The sequence below is a fragment of the Polyodon spathula genome, chromosome 13 (assembly GCF_017654505.1).
Source record: "Polyodon spathula isolate WHYD16114869_AA chromosome 13, ASM1765450v1, whole genome shotgun sequence".
In the NCBI taxonomy this organism is placed as follows: domain Eukaryota; kingdom Metazoa; phylum Chordata; class Actinopteri; order Acipenseriformes; family Polyodontidae; genus Polyodon; species Polyodon spathula.
The window spans coordinates 39,125,343-39,143,878 of record NC_054546.1 but is presented as its reverse complement, the minus strand read 5'-3'; the positions used below and the strand labels follow the sequence as shown (position 1 = coordinate 39,143,878).

General features: G+C 36.4%; 1 protein-coding gene across 1 annotated transcript in view; it reads left to right on the top strand.

Annotated features, from left to right (window-relative positions):
* Positions 1-18,536, top strand: part of LOC121325465 (A disintegrin and metalloproteinase with thrombospondin motifs 18-like) — a 43,726-nt gene that overhangs the window by 9,136 nt on the left and 16,054 nt on the right. The window contains exons 4-13 of the mRNA XM_041267957.1: positions 6,018-6,282; positions 6,847-7,046; positions 7,341-7,424; positions 7,516-7,675; positions 8,043-8,148; positions 11,343-11,480; positions 11,687-11,840; positions 13,548-13,643; positions 13,924-14,072; positions 17,101-17,273. Coding sequence (XP_041123891.1) covers positions 6,018-6,282; positions 6,847-7,046; positions 7,341-7,424; positions 7,516-7,675; positions 8,043-8,148; positions 11,343-11,480; positions 11,687-11,840; positions 13,548-13,643; positions 13,924-14,072; positions 17,101-17,273 — 1,525 coding nt within the window. The remainder of the gene's footprint in view (positions 1-6,017; positions 6,283-6,846; positions 7,047-7,340; positions 7,425-7,515; positions 7,676-8,042; positions 8,149-11,342; positions 11,481-11,686; positions 11,841-13,547; positions 13,644-13,923; positions 14,073-17,100; positions 17,274-18,536) is intronic.

The window sequence follows — 18,536 nt, the reverse complement described above, 5'->3', positions numbered from 1 at the left end:
TGCAGTTCATTTTAATGTGACAACAGGCAAATTATTCCATTTATGACAAAGCAACCAGATCTGTTTTTTTTATTTCTTTTATGAAGTACAGGTTATGACCCATATAGCAAATATATATCCGGGATTGAAATTAACACTCGCCCACCCGCCAAATGCTAGTTAATTTCACATACTTACACGCCACAGTGGCGGGTACGTTTTTGTACACTTAACATTTGAATGCCAGCAGCTGTCTGCCAGTGGTGCGAATTTGCGTCAGAACGCTGTACCTTTAATAAACAGAAGCTGTTGGCTAAAACAACAAGAAAACTGAAAAAAATATGTCACCACAATAACTACCACAACTTCTGCTTTTGATTGGTCTATTATTTAACATATTCTGTCTTTCAAGTTTTTTTTTTTTTTTTTTTTTTTTTTTTTTTTTTAGTAAATCACTTATGAAAGTGATGTTGCTGACAACCAAACAAAACAGAAAAGGAGGCGGTGTTTAAGCTGTGAAGTAATAGGACTAGTCCGTCAGAATTTCTCTCTTGTTTTCTAACAATTGAGGTTAGTTTCTGATATTTACTTAATTAAATCTAAAAGGTTTTTTTTTTTTTTTCTAAACAGCTTCTGTTAATAAGATAGTATAAATATGCCTCCTGCTAAATTAGTTGTGGTGGCTACTGCATGGGAAAGTTAATTTCAAGCCCTTATATATTTAAACAATCGCTACAGCCACTTGAATTACCCATACTGATGCTCTTACTAATCAATAAACCGCAGAACATATTTTTTGTTTAATTCCAAACAGTATGTCAGTCACCTGTTTTAACTAACTAGTGTTCAGTCCGTTTGAATTTCTTGTGTTTGCAAAATATAATGACCGTTGTCAATACATTATTTCATTTGACATAACATAGATTATTTTTCATGATGTTAAATCCTTTCTAACCCATACAACTGGTTAGTAGGGCATGCATGCACTGATAAAGGTTCTTGTTTCTATGTCCTTGGCCAATAGTACTGTACACAAATGAAAAGGCACAGAGTCCTTGCATTGCACACCTTTGTACTGTATTTTGTGCAATTTAGGCAAATACTGTAGTCGCTGGGAAGTTTTTTTTAAACCTTTTAAAGCCCAATGTCCTTAGGGAAGTGGGCCTTAAGTCAAGTCTAAAGGAATAATCTTCATTTATAATCATACTAGTGGCAGACTTAGGTTTCATCAGGCAAATCCTTTGGAACATCACCTTTTAATCTAGGAGACTAAATTGCATAGCAATTGATTATTTGGATGATATAATGGTTTTGCAGGGCATATTAGTCAGATCTAGTCAAAGGAAAAAAAGCTTTTTTTTTTCCCCCAAGAAATGCCACATCACACAGATGGAACTTATTTCTTGCACTCAGCACAGAAAAGGCATGTACACGTGTTAACTACTGCAAGACTTTGTTACATAATTTATTTGAAAAGTTGGTACGTCTGTGGGGCAAATGGAATACATGTGTGATTATGGCATTCAGGAACAGTTTAATGAGTGAACACTGCACTGCTTTTAGGCTGGTTGTATTGCTGACTTTTGAGACAGGAGGCTGAACTCCTGAAATTACAGTACTACAGATGAAATGGGAAATTGTAGGGTTACTGAATTACCAAGAACTCTGGGCTTTTACAAGTGATGATCCTGCCTAAAATGGACAACTTCTCTTGGTTTTGGTCGTAAATGTTGTATGCGGCTTACATGTATAACTTAACAATAATACTACTATACTGTAGTTTAAAGCACTTGAGTTGCTTGATAACTTATTAGCTAAAAAATGAAACACATTTTCTTTCTTATGAGTGGATAAGTGAATATACTGTAAGGGTGCTAACTGCAGTTCATTCAAATAATAACCGTTCCGTAAATACTGTAATGTGGAGAAGAAAATAAGTGTTTACAGCACTTTTTTTTTGGTGTATTCACAGTTAAGAACTAACTTATTAGCATGTTAACAAATGTTGTTCCTATTGTCAGTGGTTATTCAGTGCTGTTGTCTTAAAATGTGTTTAAACAAGTTATTTCAGCATTATACTTGACTTGAAGTTGAGAATCATTAAGTTTACAATCAATTGAGTGGTTTGGAATTTTAATCCAGATTGATTCTGGAAACCAGCAATTTTCTAAAACAAGCTGTATTGTTATCTTTTTAAAGTAAATAATCATAACTTGAAAAATGCAGTAAGCCAAGTATAGCATGACAAACACAAGAATCATTTTTTGCAGACTGCAAAAAAATACTGAAGCAAGCTCTTGTCTATAATTTACTTATAATAATCACTGTCATGGAAGAACATATGTCTTGTTATGTATAACTATTCCCTATAATTAACCTCCGATAATTATAGATCACAATTTTGGTGAACATACTGTAGTAGAAACATTTCCGCATGATTTACCAGTGATAATAACACACACTCTATGATTAACTTCTAATCTGTGTAACAATGTACAGTTGTAGTCAAAAGTTTACATACCCCAATGGAAATGTATCATTTCTAGAAATTTATTGAAAACAAATAATTATAGGAAACATCTTTTGCAGCAAAAGTTTTGCTTTTATGGAGGAGGAAAAAAAAAGTTACAAGAAATAGATGTCTACAATTATTTATTTCAGCAATTATTTTTTTGCAATGCTTATTTTCAAAGAATTAAAGTTCCCTGTTTTATTGTAGAGGAATGAATATTGCAACTCGAGGTGGGCATGTTATGTGTTAAAATTAATTGTTAACTGTCTAAACTCATCTTATTGGTTGATTTTTGGCACCTGGCTGCATCTGATATTGTCAATATGCTAAGCTATCTGGCTGGATTTGTCATTGGATTTGTCATTTGACTCTACTACAGTTATCTTTAAAATGTTAGCAGCAAACCATGTTATGTTGATTAATTATCTGTCAAGAGGTCTGGTTCCCTTAAACCTTTCCCATCATGTTCCTGTCGTCTGTAGACAGTGATTTGACCATGCAACACTTCCTGGGAAAGTGTTTGCAATACACAGGTCTTTCAACTACTATTCAGCTGCTAATGGGTTGGTCAATGATTTAAGCAACCTGAAGCCTCTGCTGATCTGATAAGACAATTCTAAAGTGCTCATGTTATTCATATTTACTGAAGAACAAGTCCAATTTTTAAACATGCATGTTTCTATAAAATGTTTATTATCACAGTTAGTACCCACACTACTGGTGTAGTGCTAGATGAAGCAACAAATAGGAGAGTGATACGATACAGTGCTCTGTTATGACATGGTTGCTGTTTTGGTCTGTGCAGAACCTGTTAATGGAACCATCTAAGCTGAAAATCTCCATCTCCAGACCAAAGGAGGTGGTGGCATTCTGTTCCTGTTGTAATGCCCTGAAGCGTTAGTCTTTTTGGTCAAGTTATTCATAATTAATTTGCTGTCCCAGAACACTAGATTCAACTGATGCCTCTTTTTTATTATTCGGTGGGAGGGGTGCACACTGGGAAGGCAGGAAATGTTTCCACAATAAGCCCTTGCGTTCCCCTTTGCCTTTTGTCTGTTTGCTTTACCACCTGCAAGGCAGTGAAAGTGGGATTGGGAGTGGCAGGAACAAATGAATGACTGACTAAATGGGATGCTGTTCCCTCCCACATGGAATGTGAACAATTCCACTAGAGGCTTAAAGCATTATAGTGCAGTCTTGAAAACAATTTAATTGTGAACATTCATATTGGGGTTATTTAAAGGCAGTTTGATGTCAACTTTAACTTAACCATTTAAGATGAAAACAAAAAGTTTTTTTACACAAGTATCGGAGGTCTGTCTCCTGTGTCCCGGTTGGCAGGGTAGTGGCTAATTTGTTATCAATATGCACCATTTAAATCAGCGCTATTTGAAAAGAGGCAAGGGTGTAGCAAAGTGTCTTACAATTATATCCTTTGTGATATCCTTTGCCAACAACAGCTACTTTTCAGTGATGCTTGAAGAATTAATTTATTCCAAGCATGCTAATCAAGTGATAACATACAATACCACTTTTGAGATGTATCTTGGCTTTGTTGGTAAAGGATTTCTTGAAACCATGTACTTTCTTGTGGCTTGTTTAAAATGATTGAGATAGATACTTGTTTTTCTTTTCTTTTTCTTTTATTCTTGCAGACTTAACAAATTGCAACTGATTGCCATGGAATTTTTATTTTTGCTGAATTGAAAGATGAGATTCATGAACAAAGGGGTCATCAGCTTCTTCATGTGCCAGTTAAAAAAAACAAAAACACAAAAAAAACAAAAAACAACCTAAAAACAACACATACTATAAAAAGGAATACAGTTTGTGAGACAAACAGCAAATCTTAACATGCAGTCATCAGGTCAGTTAAACCAGGCTGAATTAACCAATACCATTTGTTGCTAACATACATTACATCAGTACATTAGAAATGGAAGGTGACCAACTTGTGCAATGAAATATTAAACTACTGAAACTAAACCCTACATTTCGAAAACAATGCTGGCTGTTTAGTAAGCAGCACATAATATACTTTTTAACACAAGTAGACATGCAACTGTCAAGTAAAAGAATGAAACAGATTGGAGATGGAGATAAAAACCAGCACTGTAGAAATGCAGATGGTAACTCAAACCTCTGGCATCCAAGAGAAGTCATCTTGGTTCTGCCACAGGATAGGTATTCCGTAAATGAAATGTTGCTTATGAAAAGAAAAAACAAAGGCTTATACAAAGCGGCATTACAGGGCTTTTTATTTTACAGAAACGCAACAATCACAAAAAACAGTAAAACAAATATAGTCTCCTGCTTTAATGACATATCCCATAGCTGATCCATTAAACCACAGTGGAATCGTCTATTCTGATTGGTGACACCTGGCCTCAAACTTTATTTATCTGAATGAAAATCTCAGCGTGCCTTTCTGAAGTCGATACTTTTAGCAACATAAACACATCAAATCATTTATTGTGTGCAATAGTTCTTTGACAGACAAAAAACAACATTGGATCCTCTCAGTCAACATTGTTTAAATTAGCTTAGAAATGATCCCCTTGAGAGGGCACTGTAGAAATAAAAACCCTTTTAACAAAAGAAAAGAACACTTACTGCTGAATATCGGCGCTCAATTCAAATCAGTAAAACTCTTTTCCACAGATGCTCAGCTATCAAGCCGGACTATAGTACAAGACGATTAATAACTATAAAGTCTGATGTGTTTTTTTTTTATAGCATATCTGAGATTGAGAGTGTTATTTTTCCAAGCTTTGGATAGTCTGGGAGTCCTCAAAGAAAGCAGTTCTTGGGTAAAGTGTACAGTATATTTAGCTTTAGGCATTTTGTGTTTTAAAGCCTCTAAAAGCATTACATTGTTTTGTTACATACTGCACATACTTTGTATAAATATTCACCTCATTTGAATCCTTAGGAATGCTCACATCTTTGAGTTGGCAGTTTCTTCCCATAGTTCTAAAACCTGCTCACACTGTCTGAACTTCATGTTTTGAAGGAATTTGGTTGGGTTGGTTGATGCAGCCCTATGCAGAACTGGTTGCTCAGTTTCAATGTGCTACTGGCTCAGTATGATCGGGAATCAGGACTTGATCTAAATTGTGTTGAAGTAAAATCCAACACAACCAACTATGCATTCTGGTCTGATAAAAACAACTGCCATTGTAACCAAAGCGCCAATGTTATTTTTTAATTAATAACCTAATCCAAAACTTTAACCATATCGTAGCAGATTCTGAAAGCATGTTTTGTGGTAAATTATAAATATATACCTTTGGATATCCACAAACCTGTATGGTAAAGAGGTCTATTTAGAAGGAAGTGCAACGTCAAAAGGAGATTTTCCGAGATGAATCAAATAATTTCAGTGGTACAAAACTAACAAGAAACTACAAAAAATGTAATTGTTAATTCTTATAACTTTTTTATTCCTCTTTGCACTTGGTTCAAAATAGGGCTTGTAATGCCATTTCTGTTCTTCACAACTGGTAACTCTTTCTCTGTCTACTAGTCAGGTTTGATAAGGATACATGGTGGTGAGTTCCTCATTACACCGCTACCTCAGCGTCTGGCAGTGGAACACAACTACACCTCCCTCCCCGGGCATCACCCACATGTGCTGTACAAGCGATCGGCTGAGCATACCATCCATCACAGGCCAGCAGACAGCAGCTCATACCAGGGGCACCATTATTTGCCCCACGACCACCTTCACAAGAGAGACTACCTGCATGGGAAGTACCAGAGACAGCACTTCTGTGGACGGCGCAAGAAATGTATGTAAGGGAACTTTTCTCTCTTAACTGAATACAACAGAAACTGCATTGGAGTGCATTAGACCATCAACCCTTATTACATTTTTGGGGGTATGCTTGAAAATTAGGTTATGAAGTGCAGTTTTAAACATTTTTTTCATTACAAATCACACAGTTCTGTTTTATGAATACAAATCTAACTACTCTAATAACTACTGTACAGCTATGGCCAAAACTTTTGCATCACCCTATAGAATTAACTAATTCTGCTTCATAGAGATGAATAAAACGTGCTTCTTTGATTACATGATGTTAAATAAAATATCAAAATTATGCTCATATTGTTTTTTTTTAATTATGTCTTAATTGTAAAATTCTAGGTGATGCAAAACATTTGGCCATAGCTGTACACTTTGAATGGAAGCCCTAGACACTGATCCAGATTGAGCTTGTGTGCAATAAATTATTTTGAATATTTCCTGCCCTTTCATCATCAGCAGCACTCTTATCAGGGATGGTTCTAGTAATTAATATTATTGTTCTTGACACTTTTCCAAAGCACACTTCTCTGGCTTCCCTCTGCAGACACTCCTAAACCTCCTGTGGGGGACCTCCACACAATGCCCGATGAGTACGAGCAACAGAGCAGAGCCAAACGCTCTCCTCTCAACCCCCGCAAGCCAGCAGGGCTCAATGTGGAGACCCTGGTGGTGGCTGACCGGAAAATGGTGGAAAAACACGGCAAAGAGAACGTTACGACATACGTCCTCACAGTCATGAACATGGTGAGCAATCAGTCACCTGATGCTAGTGTATATTTACCAGAGCATTTAGTACAGATGTTTTGGATATATATCGATATTCATATTCATTCATTAATTACTGTAAGATGTTAGGGGAAGCATCTTTTTTGTTAAATAAGCACTCTACAAAAAATAAAATGTCAGTACTATTGTTCATTTAGTTTAACCTCCTATTTTGAAGGAACCATTCCTCTATTAAGTTTACATGATTCTGGGGTTCAGTGCAAAATTAATTAGATCTCTTGCCCTACAAACCTGCTAATATAATCTCCACAGGTTTCCAGTCTGTTCAAAGACGGCACCATTGGAAAAGATATCAGCATTGTGGTTGTCAGTCTTCTTCTCCTGGAGCAAGATCCAGTAAGTTGCTTTTAAAATTCCTTTGTAACATTTCCTCAATGTTAATATTTCTGGTCAACACACACTATTGTCTTGTATTGGACGTGTGCAGGTGGGCTTGTCAATAAGCCACCATGCAGACATGTCCTTGAACAGCTTTTGCCAGTGGCAGTCTGGCCTGAATGGGAAGAATAGGAAGCGTCATGACCACGCAGTGCTTCTCACTGGACTGGATATCTGCTCCTGGAAAAATGAGCCTTGTGACACACTTGGTAAGGAAACATGTGTATTGTTCAGACTATAATTCCATAGCGTTTTCTTTTCCTCAGTGTTATTTCTACTAAACTTCATGCATGCAAAAGAAAATGCTCTTGGTACTGTCAATGCGGTCTCTTTTAATGATCTAGTTCATCTCCCAGCAGGGATTTATTGATCCACTTATTGACATTAACTGTAAATACAGTTCAATGACCAGGTGTATACATGCATAAATGTCATTGCTTAAACTCCCTTTATGTGTACTTTTTAATGTTATTTTACATACAATTATGTACTGCATTTGTACTGGACTATCCCAATTGTAATATCAGTACAAGATCTGTATTTATTGATACAAATGTGTTTTCTTTATTTCTACAGGTTTTGCTCCTATAAGTGGGATGTGCAGTAAACACCGAAGCTGTACTATAAATGAAGACACAGGGCTTGGCTTGGCTTTTACCATTGCACATGAATCAGGGCACAAGTACGTCACTTAATTAACTGTCATTAAATGTTGTGTCTGTGAGTTCAATCAGCAAATTGCTATTTACAGGTACAGTATATTATGCAGTGAAATGGACTTCCCGGTTTCAGTTAGAAAGTCTACACAGCTGTCTACATTATACAAATTAACAGTTGGCATTTGTGTCCGTCTGTTGATGCAACAGAATTTGGAATTTGACTTCTGATAACAGCTACAGGTGCCTGAAGGCATGATCTTTCAGTTTTCTATCACTGATTTTTTTCAGCAACAAATTGACAGGACTAGGGGGGAAATGAACACTGCAGCTACAGATGCACTATTTTCTCTGACCAAAATGTAACAGCACTCTAAAAGCATTAGGCGTACATGAGTATATCAATAGTTACTTCTCCTGTTGACTCATATCTACAGAAGATTTTTACTCCTAAAACATGCTGCACCTGTTTACGTGACAAGGTTCTGTGTTTGATCCTTTATTGGTCCTAACTGCCCTGATTAAATTGCACCGAATGAAATGCTGTTGACCAGCACTTTATTACTTAGTTAATACAAGTTTAAGAGGCAGTAGAATTTTCTGGTTGGTCTTGTAGCTCTTAATGAGAAGTGACAGGTACTTGCAGAGACACATTGGCTGGGTTTACATGCAAGTGAAAATCGACTGTACAGTCATGACTGTGCGACATTGTCATGCAAATACATCGTGAAACAGCAATGGATGTCCTTTTGGCAGCGTGACTTTAAGGGCAGGGTCAATCGCTTTCTCATGATAAAAATCAGCTGTAAAAACCCATGTAAACGGGAGCAGGAACAGTGCTTGTGGCTCGTGAGATTTCAGCAGTGAAGATCTAGTTCTTCTGACTTAATCTTACATAATCTCCAGCAGAAAGGCCATACAAAACACACGCACACACACACACACACACACACACACACAAAATGTACATTTATGGACTACTTTAACACTAGAACTGCCGCTCATATCTACAACCACCGATGGCAGTCATTATCACGGTACATTTTGAACATCATCAATATTAAAATGAAAGACAAACTACTGGATACAAATCAAAAGTTTTATTCAAGCACATCATATCAAACATCTGCACAGTCGAAATGCTGTATTTAAATGAACAATTAAACAGGGTTTATTTTCTAACTTACCACATATAAAGCACTACTTAAAAAAAAATAAAAACTATAATAAAATAAACATTTCAAAAGAAACTCGTGTGTAAACGGGTTTATGTACATACAAAACTGTAAAGACAAAAGTAGCTTTTAGTCTAAAACGAAAATAACATATGTTTACTGTTGCATGTGTGTCACTCGCAACACATAATCCCGGTTGAGCTGCAGCCAGCAGCTTTGCAGTTTTCTGATCGAAATGTTTCTGCTGAAGTGCTGTGGCTAGCTTGAAGATAAAATCTCTCCTACTGATTTTTTCCCTGTTGCATTTCTTGTACAAAACGAAGGAATTGATTATATATATATATATATATATTATATATATATATAACACACACCGTGATATACGCCGCGCACACACACACACACACACACACAAGCACACACACACACAAGCATGGTGTTATCGCTATTGTTGCTGACGTGTGTGTGTGTGTGTGCGCGCGTAATTGTGTGTATATGTATATATATATATATATATATATATATATATATATATATATATATATATATATATATATATATATATATATATATATATATGATATTGTAGTATTGTAGGTTATATCCAAAATAAAAACATGTATTATAAAAGGTGGTTCTAGTGTTAATGAAATTTAAGTTTTAGATGTTCCACACACACAAATATAAATTTGAAGTATTAAAACTTGTACTTAGTAGAAATTATATTTCATATAATTTTGTGTGTGCATTGGAAATATAACCAGACAAACAAGCAGCTAATGGACGGTGTAATTCAGAATGTGCAGGACAACACGTGAATTAATTTCTCAGGTTAAATGTTTTTATCTTCATGGCAGCACATGAAGCTCTCCTTACGTTGTTAAGAGTCGTTCTTGTCATACTTAGTAAGCAGGCACAGACATTTAAATATCCCCTCCCCTCAGTGACTGTGAATTGAGTAATCTGTATTGGTACGGACGATTTTTTTTCCTAAATCAGAAGTGCATAGAAACGCATTTCCTGAAAAGTACAGCAAACAGGTTGTGAAGAAAACTGTCATGACTTGTGCGTGTAAACGCTGCAAGTGTAGCATCTAAAATAGTACTGGTATCCATACACAACACAGAGAGATGTGGGAACAGATAGAAACATTTATCTTATAAAAAGTTTTTATATGGCATTTTTTTGTGTACTTTAGTTTTTGTTTTATAATTCTGTACCATGTGTAATATGTTGTAAAAAGTAGTTCGTATATTAAAGATCTTCACTATTTTTGTCCCAAACTAAAAATTGTGCATGCAAAGGCTAGACAATTAAGTATTTTACTACTGGATTCCATGCTTATTAAAAACAAAAGGCTGTGTACTGTTCGGGAACTTCACTTTGAACTTGAACAAGTGTTGAAAAGGTCCCGTAGTCCTCTGTTTCTTTACTGTGGCTTGTTTAACAAAGCCTGGCCCTAAAGTAACGTGTATCCAAATGAGCCTCATTCATGTTTTCAGAGGTCTAGATCAAGGTTAACTTCTTACATGTAATCGCTCTAAAAAATCTTAGGAAGTTTAAAGTTACTCTGATGAATGGGATTTGTGGAAATTATGCAGAGAAGACTTTGTCCTAATTTAGACTGACAGTTTTGATGTGTATAATAATCTATTGACAAAAAAAGGGGGCCCTATTCTCATGTCTTGTTAGGTGGCTGGCATGTCAGAGAAGTCAAACGGCACTGTGGACTATGAGTAAGCATTGCACTTGATCAGTTACATAAGGGATTTTGAGAACACACGCATTACCAATACAATAACATTCATAGTTTGAATCCATTGGGGATTAGAATCACAGAGTGTGTTCATATATGTTATGTACGAAGTGAACTGCATTCATTGAAATCCCTCATTAGGTAGTTTTGACCCTACACAAAGCAAACAAATTCTCCTTACTTACAGTAGGTCTGTGGTAATCATGTAGGAACATCCTGATCATGTTGTTGGCCGCCTATTCCTGCTCTGTCATGTCTTGTAAAGCTCTACGTCCCCTGTGTGTTCCAGTTTTGGTATGGTCCATGACGGTGAGGGGAACGCATGTAAGAAGGCTGAAGGGAACATAATGTCCCCGACCTTGGCTGGAAACAATGGCGTCTTCTCTTGGTCTGCCTGTAGCCGCCAGTATCTCAACAGGTTCCTCAGGTAGGCCCAATCCAGAACGAACTGCGTTCTTCTGGCTATTGTTGCACTAAATTTACCAAACACCAAAACATTCTTCCAAAAACGGACCAAGCAAAGGGATTCCACCATACTATGTTTCAAACCGGTGAAAATCCATTGTAGGTTTTGCTTGTGCATGATTGAACCAAACAGTTTCTCTTTTAAATGTGCAGTATGTTTTTTCACAGTACAGCTCAAGCTTCTTGTCTTGTTGATGATCCGAAGCAAGTTGGACAATATAGATACCCGGACACGCTCCCAGGTCAGCTGTATGATGCTGACACACAGTGCAAATGGCAGTTTGGCTCAAAGGCAAAGCTCTGCAATCTGGACTTCGTAAAGGTATCAGCTCTCAACATATATGACCAAAGCCTTTCTTTTCTAAAAATATGAACTTTATTATAGTTCACAATAACATTTGATCAGTCATGTCAGCTTTTTTATTCAAATCTAATAACCATTATCAGAATGCAACAAGGGTTTAAAAAAGAATATGTCATAGTGAGCCACAGCATTCAAAGCAGGACTAGCTTTTGTATATGATATCGAACCAGAATCATATCCAACATAAAGACAAGCCACTGCTGCTCAAACCTACAACACGCATTAGAAGAGTAGAATAAGGAGTGAGTTTAAGCATAAGCACTTGCAGCTCAGTTTTGTAGTTGGGCTGCACACCATTAGCATACAAATACCCAGTACATTGCACTTCTATACATTTATCAGCATGCTAATTCAAATGCTAATGCTAATACTAAGGGCTAAAGGGAACACAAGCTTGGAAAAACTAAAATTCTGCCAGGTCCAAATTCAATAAGAGCCATACAGTATAGGCCTATCCCTTTGCCTTCACATCCTGAATTGCAGCTTTAGTCTGTCATTTAAGCTACTGCATGAACGACACAACTTCATAATTAAAGGGATTTTAGCTATCTCACAGCAGCAGTTTGTGTTAGGATTCAGACTGTATAGTCTGAGTAAAATAGGTCTAATTGGCCGTGCATTCTTATGAACTCAGTGCACAAACCAAGCAGCCTCTCCAGCGTTAGATTAGCGCTCAGTGGGACCGGCTTTAAAAACTGACTTTTGTTGCCAGATGCAGTCGGGCGAGGTGCCAGGTGGCACTTATCCATGGCATGGATTGAAGCTGTTCTCTTAGATTATTAAAGAGTCATTTATTTTGAAGAAGATTAACATTTAATAGATGTTGCCGGTTTGCCAGATTTATTTCTAGTTCTTTTTAAACACCAACTGTAGAGGTAACAGCAGTTCTGTTTTGATGTCTGAGAGAACCTGTGTGCCTTCTGAATCAGAATGTGTCTTTAACAAAAGGCAGATGTTCTGTATTTAGAAATTCCTCCAGAGAAGCAGCTAAAACAAATAACAGCTCTACGGGGAAGGCCATCTCAAGATGCGTGCAGGCTTTTGAAGGCATCAACACCTGAGTTGTCAAATAGTGACTGTGACGTAGTGAAAGCTGTCTAACTGGATGAATGTAAATACTATTCAGATTTAATTTTTTGTATCTATTCTTATATCTTGCCAAATCTTTTTGTCATTTATTAATTACACCAAAACTTTCAGAGATTAGAATTTTTTTTAATTTTTTTTTTTATATTGTATTAAAATACCCTGGGAACATTTAAGCATGGCTGTTTAATTGGATGATCTGAGAAGCTGGTTGTAATCCAAGGCAATGCAGTTGTGTTCGTGTCTAATTTAGATCTGGATTGTAACTAAGCAGTAATAATTTACAGACCCCCAATTAGCAGTTTATATCTAGCCAAAACATAAACAACCATGGAATTCAGAAGTGTCATTATATAAGGGCATTTTCTTTTGTTTTCCCACTAAACCCAAATGGTGTCATCATGTACCTATATGTCTGCAGTGCTTCATTGTTTTCCGTGTTTTTATTTTTATTTATTTTTGTTTTTTTATTTAAATAAGAATTTTAACAGCAGCTTTTATGGAAGACGTTTTCACATTAAGGACAACTGTAAAGCATAGCTGGGACCAACTCATGATTCAGTTCTTTGTATCTTTTAGGATATCTGTAAGTCACTCTGGTGCCATAAAACAGGCCACAGGTGTGAAACTAAATTTATGCCAGCAGCAGAAGGGACCATCTGTGGACAGAACATGGTGAGTTATACATACAGTATATATTTAGGAAACTCCCAGTGGGAGGTACTTCTAGGAAAGCTGCATAGTCTTTCCTGACCATTAACCACAGAATTTAATTAGATAAAAAAGAGAACAATAGCACATTTGAAATAAACAATAAAAAAATAAAATAAAAATAGTGCTCTAAAGGATGCTTTATTGGGCAGGCATCCAAAGCCAGGAAAGATATGATCTCTGAAGGGAAAGCTGCTGTTAGCTGATATTGATATACACCCACTTTCTGCGTTTGTTTTGACAGTGGTGTCGAAGAGGCCAGTGCGTGAAGTTTGGGGATCATGGGCCCAAAGCTATCCACGGCCAGTGGTCCCAGTGGTCGCAGTGGTCTGAGTGCTCGAGAACCTGTGGAAGGGGAGTAACGTACCGCGAGAGACACTGCAATAGCCCAAAGTAAGTGGATATCTGGATCTGTGTCCTACCATCCTCTTTTATGTTATTTTTATAGTTGATGCATTTCTCATTAGAAATTCAACAGTAATAAGCACATTGTTGTTGTACTTATTAAAAAAGAGCCCCTATGACCTTTTTATGGTAATCCGAACAAAATGCCACTCACGCTGTTTTGAGATGTGTGGTTTTGCTATTCCAGTAAGGGCACCTCGTGGGAGCTTTCTAGAAATTCACATACTGTGTAAAAGACTGTTCTTTATAAATGTCTTTAAGTAATTAAAGAAAAAAAAAATGTTATGAATAAGGCTGGAGTTTGAGTTAACTAATGCAGGTTTTCATTGGCAGCAGAGAAACTTTTCTGCTGAGTCAGCCAAAACAAATTAGAAATGACAATGATAATATTTAAGAGACTTACAATTTACCAACAGTGCTGTAATGAAAACATGTGGCCCACTCCTTTATGGTCTGAAAGGCTTTCAGGACTTACCTTAACCTACAGTTGCTCATCCCAGCTACAGTATGTTGGATACAGTGAACCAGAAAAACATAGCAATGTGAGCCCACGGAAGCAAGTGCTGAAACAGTGCTTGGCCTATAAACGTGTGTTATCTCAAAGATGATTATAGAACAGCAGTAATAAACTACAGATGTGGAGTAGTTTAGCTTCAATATCAAGTTTGAACTATAGTTGGAAAATCCTGTGCATAAAACTCTTGGTCTAGGTTAAATAAGGTGGCTTTCTAGAAAATATTGATCTTCAGGATCTACAAACTGCAAGAGGGATGTAAATGCAGCAGTATACTTGTGCATTAGGCAACTGGAATACAATTAATACTATCCTTTCTGTCATCATCCCCTAAATGTCTGTGGCTATTTCTGCTATAACAGTTTAAATAATTCTCTATGCCAGGATTGAGGAATCTCCCTTGCTGGCACAAATTAACATCATTTATCAGCTTTCCAGGAGGTATTACATGACCTTTACATCTCTTCCACTTGAGGCCAAATCAATTTATTCTGCTGATTAATGATGGCAATAATATTGCTTCACTACGCTTCTGAGGGAATCCTGGTCAGCTCAGACTAGCTGCTTTACTCATTATTCGTCAATTGTATATGTATTTTATTAAACCATTGTAAGATATGGTACTATTTTCAGGGTACTCCAAAATAGGGACCCTTATGCACTGATCATGTGTGTCTATTTTTTGCAACCAATCTCTTCACCAAAACTCTTATAAAACTCAGGGACTGAGAACAGGGTTACATATTTCTAGTTAGATATCTAACAAAGAGTGGTTGTATATCAGTAAATAATCAAGTTTAATCAAATTTAATCAAATCAAGTAAAATCAAATTTAGTGGGGAGGGGGGTGGGGGGGGTGGAGTATGGGAGTGATCTGTCAACACCATAACACAATGAGCCTGTAGGTGCCATCTTTTGGGTGTAAAAGTTATAAACTTTCAGTATGTCAGACAATGAGGACAAAGACAAATCAGCCTGCAAATAGAAGTGTATTTCTCTGCCCTAGCATGTAAACAGGGTTTCTTAGGACACAGGCATGCATCCCATAGAACATCCCTGTGATTTAATACTTAGCATTTGCTGATGAAGCTAACTTGTTTTCACAGTGTAAGCGTCAGTCACTTTTTGGAAGCTGAGAAGTGTATCACAGATTAAACATTGTCCCACCATGGTGAGGAGGCGTTGCGACATTAAGCCAGTATTTCAGTGGTAATTATTTGGACAGGATTGAAACCAAGAATTTAAAAGGAATCATCAGCTTTTAAACAGTTAAAAACTGCTGTTGTTTAACAGCTGTGTAACATAAAACAATACCATGTTCCAAATTACTGTATTTGTACCGTCCAGTGGTAGTTTTCTGACCACAATAATATTGTTTTCAGTTGTGATAGAATACTTCACATCACATTTGTCAGATAGCCAATATAATCCCAATTTCGGCAATATCTTGAGTTAAACAAGTATTGAAAAACCCAACAAGACATGACATAATATTGTAAAACAATAGTTTCTAAGCAAAGCAAGACGATAAAGAGTTAGGTGAAGGGCAGCAGTAGATTTAATCCTTCAATGTGTTGAAGATTTTACTCCAAGCAATGGATAACGAAGGTGGTTTTAAGTACTTTTGGCCAAACATTTGAGGCCAAACATCGATAATGTGTTGTCTAGAATACAGAAAGTTTTTCTGCCTGTCTGGTAAAACATCTTTGTTAGAAAATATTAAAGTCATGAACAGTGTTAGCAATTCTGATCTGTAACTGGTATCATAGAGGAGGCAGGCATCATTGTCTACATGGAATGCTATTGGAAGAGAGGAGAGAGGCAACAATAACTGAGAAGTGCAATCCTAGGATGGTCTTGCAAAATTACTCTAGCATATAGATTCATTGCATAATGATTAATGGGGGTCAGGCAAATCTCTTAGAAAGACACAGTGCACAATCTATTAGCTTGACTGGACATCTGATAGTGTGTTTTAATGCTATGATTTTGCAAAATGAATAGTATGATACAATACTCAGAAGGCGGTCATCACTACCAAGGAGATGACAGGGCAACCAATTTAGAAATATGAACTCCTTCTATAATACCATTGTTTTATTCTCCAAAGCACAAAGAAGCACACAGTAATGTAAAATCCTAGCTGTGACACCACTGCCTGGTAGGATAATACAGTGGAAGCATGCCTAGAATGCTATCATTTGAGAAACAAAGTTGACATGCTCTACAGAGGAATTGAATTGAGATAGAATCTGTAAAATCAAGTTAAAGCACCACTGTAGACTGGAGGAGATTGTTATGTGTAACTTGGAGTTTTTTCCAGGATACTTGCCTAAGAATAAAATGTGAGAGGAACCGGTTTTAATAATGAATTACTATTTTTTGCTGTATGCTTTATTATACTTTTATAAACTTTTTTTTTTTTTTCCAGGGAATATTCACACGCACATACTGTACGTAATGTACTTTTTTTTTTTTAATTCTCTGTTGTTTTGTCCCTAGGCCACAGTATGGCGGGGAGTTCTGCCAAGGCTCCACTCGCTTATACCAGCTGTGTAATGTCAACGCCTGCCAGCCCAACAGCGTGGACTTCAGGGCACAGCAGTGTGCTGAATACAACAGCAAGCCCTTCAGGGGCTGGTACTACAAATGGAAACCCTACACAAAAGTAGAAGGTACAGTCACTTTATAATAACTGCTTCTACAGTATATGCGTGTGTGTTTACGTGCGTTTATAAATTACAGAAAGTCTTTCATCACATATATGTTACGTTATACAGTGCCAGTAATGGAGATTATTAACTACTTAAAAACACAAAAACACAGTTATGATGTCTTGCTTTTGTGATGGTTATGGAACAAAACAATAAAGTTACGTGCATTTGTGATGTGAATTTGAGAACAGCCTTTTCTTGTTCCCAAAGTTTTCTTATGTTCTTATGTATGCATAGTTCCCTGTAATATTATTCATACTTCACAGTAACACATATTTATATAGTATAGATTCTGTTAAACGTTATCATGTTGGTTCATAGCAGCAAACATGTAATACAGTAGGTTTTTTTGTTTTGTTAAACATCAAGATGCCTCATGCTTAAGTTCTAAGAAGCGGATTTGTTAAGAGTAAGCTGATGAAACATGTACTAGCCTGTCTTCGCAGAGAGTGAGTTAATAGGCTATTAAAAAGCCTTGGGGATATTTTAACTCCAATAATTATGTTTCTAGGTTAATATTAACGCATTTGAAGCAGACAGCATGATAGATGTAGAAAACTATACACTTTTAAATTTTTTTATTTTATTTTAACAATGAAAACGTTTGGCTAGCCAGTTACATTTTTAATCGATGCCATATGCAATGACCATGTCGTAACTAGGGATGAGGACACTGAGGTCGTGTCGTCGGTTGTTTTTTGCATCATCAGTCCTGATGCGCATGTAAAAATTCTGGTAAAAGTACAAAATACTCCTTAATGTTCTCTGTTGGTTTGCCCTGTAACATGGATTTGGAGGTTGAATAGTAAATACCAAGCAGTCATATAAATACTGCAGCTAGAGCTTGAAACCTAAAAAAAAATCTGGCCTCTTGCTCAAATGCACAGAATCCTGAAAGGTTTTGATCAGTACAAACAATAACCTAAACACTGCATAGTGATCATGCTGAATGTACCAGAATAGTTTACAGAGAGTTAAAGTATGTGGTGTTAAAAATCTTACCTAATACATATTGCTATCATTTTGTTGGTCTCAGATTTTCCTATATCTTTTAAATAAGTGGCAAACATTTAGAATGTAGAAATATATACAGTTTTTTTTTAAAAATTGCTCAGGAAGTCATTGCCTAAAAAAAAAAAAAACATTCAGAATTGTTTTACTGAGAAGGACTCACATTCCCAGAATAATTGCTACCTTTTAAGATGTAATGATAATATATATATA